Source organism: Homarus americanus, unplaced genomic scaffold (assembly GCF_018991925.1).
Source record: "Homarus americanus isolate GMGI-L3 unplaced genomic scaffold, GMGI_Hamer_2.0 scaffold30535, whole genome shotgun sequence".
Taxonomy (NCBI): domain Eukaryota; kingdom Metazoa; phylum Arthropoda; class Malacostraca; order Decapoda; family Nephropidae; genus Homarus; species Homarus americanus.
This window is the reverse complement of record NW_024732440.1, coordinates 5,322,378-5,327,410: the sequence shown is the minus strand read 5'-3', so window position 1 is coordinate 5,327,410 and position 5,033 is coordinate 5,322,378. Positions and strand designations below refer to the sequence as shown.

Below are 5,033 nucleotides of genomic sequence, written 5' to 3'. Positions count from 1 at the left end.
TTTCCCCCAGGCGAAGAAACTCCTTGATAGCTACATTTTTTTCCCTAGAATCATCTTAGACTTTATAATTACAAAGTCCTGGATAATTAATTGGATGTGCGTGCGTGTGTAATGTTGTTTCTTGATGTAAATTTGAATTCAAACTTCTTCTTTATTATTTTTATTTTCAGAGTTGTGATAAAGTTTTACAAGTAGCTCTAAGTTTGAATTGTATTGGAGAAAAGTTCCTGTACTGCCAGAGTTAGGAAGTCCTCCTGCCTTCCACCCTTCCTCCAGTCCCTTCCACCGCCCCCTTCTACCCCTTCGTCCCCCTGAATGGAAATCTTTATTAGTCATAAACTGGGCTAGAAGAACTCCTTTATTTTCTTAGGAAGAAACTCTTTTGTTTTACCTTTAGTGATACACCATTTTTTTGAGGGGGTGGCTCTCGAGAAAGAAGCTCCACCCGTAACATGCTCAAATAAAAGCTCTCCTCTAGCTCCCAGAGATAGAAGCTCCTGAAAAAAGTGGAGCCCTGAAGTGGTCTCCCAGGATGACGACCACTGTTGTTATGAGCAGTTTCGTCCACAGCGGTGTGACGTGTTCAATAAAAGTTACCCAACTCGACCAAGGCCAGTGGTGGTGGGTCGGTGAACGCTGTATATATATATATATATATATATATATATATATATATATATATATATATATATATATATATATATATATATATATATATATATATATATATATATATATATATATATATATATAACATTATAAAATATCCATGGCTTCCCAGTAAGGCGTCACTGCCGGTGTAGACGAAGTAAAGAAAATGATGAGTTTGGAATTTATTCTTTATGAAAACCATTCACAGGAGCGTTGGTCTGTGTGTATGTTTGAGGATTAAATAACAATACATTTACCGTACAAATGTTGTGTATGTACAAATACAGACATCTAAATAAGTGTAAATACAGATGCAGACGATAACAGCACACACGCAGTACAGAGGGTGGCTGTACACGGGGGAAGATGCCTTCCACCCTGGGATGAGACGGGACCCTGTGGAACCACCAGGGCGGAGGTGTTTTGTGAGTCATAGCCAAGACCTCGCTGAGACATGATCAATATTCCTTTATTGATCCACCTACCACCACCACCACCACTACTTCCCTTACTGATACCCCTGCCACTACTACCCCTCCCACCACTACCACCCCTCCCACCACACCCACCACTACTACCCCTCCCACCACACCCACCACAACCACCATTACTATCCCTCCCACCACACCCACCACTACTACCCCTACCACTACTACCCCTATCACCACCCCTACCACTACTACTCCTACCACCTCCCACCACACCCACCACTACTACCCTACCACCCACACCCACCACTACTACCCTCCCACCACACCCAACCACTACTACCCCTACCACTACTACCCCACCACCACACCCACCACTACTACCCTCCCACCACACCCAACCACTACTACCTACCACCACACCCACCACTACTACCCCTACCACCACACCCACCACTACTACCCCTCCCACCACACCCACCACTACTACCTCCTACCACCACCCCTACCACTACTACTCCTACCACCCTCCCACCACACTCCACCACTATTACCCCCCACCACCACACCCACCACTACTACCCTCCCACCACACCCAACCACTACTACCACCACCACTACCACCATCACCCCACCACCATCACCCCCACCACCATCTCCTTCACTACTCTCCCACCACCCCAATACCTCAACCACCACCACCACTACCCCACCACCCCAAACCCCACCTCCTATACTACCCCTACCTCCCCCACCATCCACACTCCTCACAGGAATCACTTGAACATCCACCTCTATCCACACTTAGCTGTTAAACACTTACCTACATCTCCTATATTTAGCTGATTGCTGGCCATAGAAGCTAAGATCAGCAGTATTATAGCTTGTAGACGTTAATAGCTGCGTGTTGAGGATAGTTGGCAAGTTACTACTGGTGATTAAACACGCTCGTGGAAGTAAACACACCACAGCGACCTAACCTAACCTAACCTAACCTAACCTAACCTAACCTAACCTAACCTAACCTCCTTCCCCCTTGGAGCTTATTACAAGGGGGAGGAGGTGGTTCTGATGGCCTCCCGTCTGTTGGCTCGCTTCCTATTGGTCAATACTCAGAGGATGGTTGTGATTGGCTGACTTACATGATGAGAGGTTTTCTCTTTAGCCATTACTACGTCGTCTTTCACGGACCCGCGGGTTCGATTCCCCCGGGAGAAGAGAAGCGGTGTTTGGTGTTGTGTTGTGTTGTGCTGACGTGACTGTCTGTGTCTAGTGACTTGTTTAATTGATGCAGGTACAACATTTATTACCTGTTGTTGTTTTAATTATTTCTGTTATTATTATTATTATTATCGAGGAAAAACATAACGTACGTATTTCTGGAATCTGGGCCCACGTGAGCCATTAACACTGGCTATAAGGGGAGAGGGGTTATGTCCCCCCCACCCCCCCATTGGACCTCTGAGTCACGTGATTTATGACGTAGGGAGGGGGGGGGAGAGGGTCTGAGGAGCGGGCCAATCATGCTGCAGTTTTTCACTCACTCGTGACCAATCATAGGTGTTGATTGTATTTATAGTGTGTGTGTGTGTGTGTGTGTGTGTGTGTGTGTGTGTGTGTGTGTGTTCCTCCATCTTCTCATCTATCGTTAAGACATTGTATCATTGTTAAGTAGATAATCACACCTGGTTACACACCTGTCAGCTAACCATGTACTAATTACTGTTCCTTAATTACAGGTGTGTTGCTAATTCTCTACACCTGTCACATGATTGTATATATAACTAACTGGTGTGTCTTAATTACAGGTGAGTGTGTGTACTAGTGGCAGGTAACAGCTCCTGGACGCCTTGGGTAATGTGTTATAGTTATGTTTATTTACTGGTGACGTAATGTTTGTTTGTTTGTTTGTTGGTTCTTCCTTGTTTATTTGTTTTGTTTATTTGTTGGTTGGTTCTTCCTTAATTAACCTTTCTTATTTTTTTTGTCGTTCTCTTTTTTGTCTTTTTATTTGTTAAGTTTCCATCGTGTTTTTTTCTTGATTGATTCTTGTTTTTATTTATATTTGTTGTTGTTTTTGTTTTCAGGTTATTATTCTTGATCTTGTTTTGTTTCTCAAGTGTTTTTGTTTCTTGTTGTTTTCGTTGTTGTTATTTTTCACTCTTGTTTTTCTTAGCTTGTGATCATGTTCCACCTTCTCCACCTCCTCCTTCTCTTCCTCCCCCTCCACTGCTCTCTCCTCCTCTCCTCCCCCTCCCCTTCTTCCCTTCTTTACTCCTCTTCCCTTACCCCCCTTCTACCATACTCATTCATCCCCTACCCCATGCCTTATCCCCCTTTTCCCTTACCCTCCCTTCCTTCCTTTCCCCCACCCACCCTATTTCCTCTACCCCTTCCCCTTTCCCCTCCCTCCCTTTCTTCCCCTCACCCACCCATCTTCCCCTACCCTCCCCTATCCATCTTCCCTCCTCCACTCCACATTCTCTCCTTCCCAAAATACGCAGCACAACAAAGGCCTGTAATTAGCCAACGCTATGGTAGTTGGGCGCTCAGGGTAATTGGATCTCGGCTATAGAGAGGATATATTGTACCTGCTGGCTCTCTCACTAACCCGAGAACCTGTAAAAGAGGCCATTATTGTTCTGTCTCTGTCTGTCTGTCTGTCTGTGTGTGGGTAGATGATAGTCGTGGGTGGATAGGAGGCTGTGCTGGGTGGATAGAGGCTGTGGTGGGGGGATGGGAGGCTGTGCTGGTGGATAGAGGTTGTGGTGGGTGGATAGATGTTTGTCACTGTGGTGGATAGGATGTTTGTCGGGTGGATAGGAGGTTGTGGTGGGTGGATAGGAGGCTGTGGTGGGGGGATGGGAGGCTGTGCTGGTGGATAGGAGGCTGTGGTGGGTGGATGTGATGTTTGTCGGGTGATAGGAGGTTGTGCTGGGTGATAGATGTTTGTCGGGTGATAGGAGGCTGTGTGGTGGATAGGGAGGCTGTGTTGGGGGGATAGGGAGGTTGTGCTGTTGGGTGGATAGGAGGTTGGTGGGTGGATAGGATGTTTGTCGTGGTGGATAGAGGTTGTGCTGGTGGATAGGATATTTGTCGGGTGGATAGAAGGCTGTAGGGTGGATAGGAGGCTGTGGTGGTGGATAGATGTTTGTCGTGGGTGATAGGAGGCTGTGTGTGATAGGGATGTTTGTCGGGTGGATAGGGCATGTGGTGGGGGGAATAGAGGTTGTGGTGGGTGGATAGGATGATGTGGGTGGATAGAGGCTGTGGTGGGGGGATAGAAGGCTGTGGTGGGTGGATAGAAGGCTGTGGTGGGTGGATAGGAGGCTGTGGTGGGTGGATAGATGTTTGTCGTGGGTGGATAGGAGGCTGTGGTGGATGGATAGGATGTTTGTCGTGGGTGAATATAGGATGTCTGTTGTGGGCGTGTTATGGTACCAGTGTAGGGTGGTGGGGGGGTAAAGGGGATGAAGGAAAGGGAGAGAGGATGAAGGGAGGATGAGGGAGGTGGAAGGAAGAGAGGATGGCGAAGAAGGGAGGAAGGAAGAGGAAGGGTCTAAGCTATAGTTAAGTTACCCAATTAAGTAACATCAATATATGGAACCTATATAAGTACTAATTAACTCAGGTAATAGTAAGAGCCAGGTGTCCGTAACATAAATGTCTTTTAACTCAATAAAAAATAATGAAACAAAACCAATTTATTTCTTTTGATTATAACACCTTAGGAAATATGTAAATTATAAGGTGTTTTTTCCTTTTAGTTTTATATATATATATATATATATATATATATATATATATATATATATATATATATATATATATATATATATATATATAGGTGGTATATATATATATATATATATATGTGTGTGTGTGTGTGTGTGTGTGTGTGTGTGTGTGTGTGTTTAATAATTGATAAAGATGTGTACATAACAAGCAACACCT

At 45.1% G+C, this 5,033-nt stretch overlaps 1 protein-coding gene across 1 annotated transcript; it reads left to right on the top strand.

Annotated features, from left to right (window-relative positions):
* Positions 1 to 532: 532 nt before the first annotated feature.
* LOC121868651 (integumentary mucin A.1-like) lies at positions 533 to 1,656 on the top strand (the record flags this gene model as incomplete). The annotated part of the gene is given in 5 exon segments (XM_042369487.1): positions 533 to 611; positions 1,088 to 1,347; positions 1,349 to 1,569; positions 1,571 to 1,628; positions 1,630 to 1,656. Coding segments are annotated over 5 exon segments (645 nt in total), but the record flags the coding sequence as incomplete, so codon positions are not given.
* Positions 1,657 to 5,033: the final 3,377 nt, after the last annotated feature.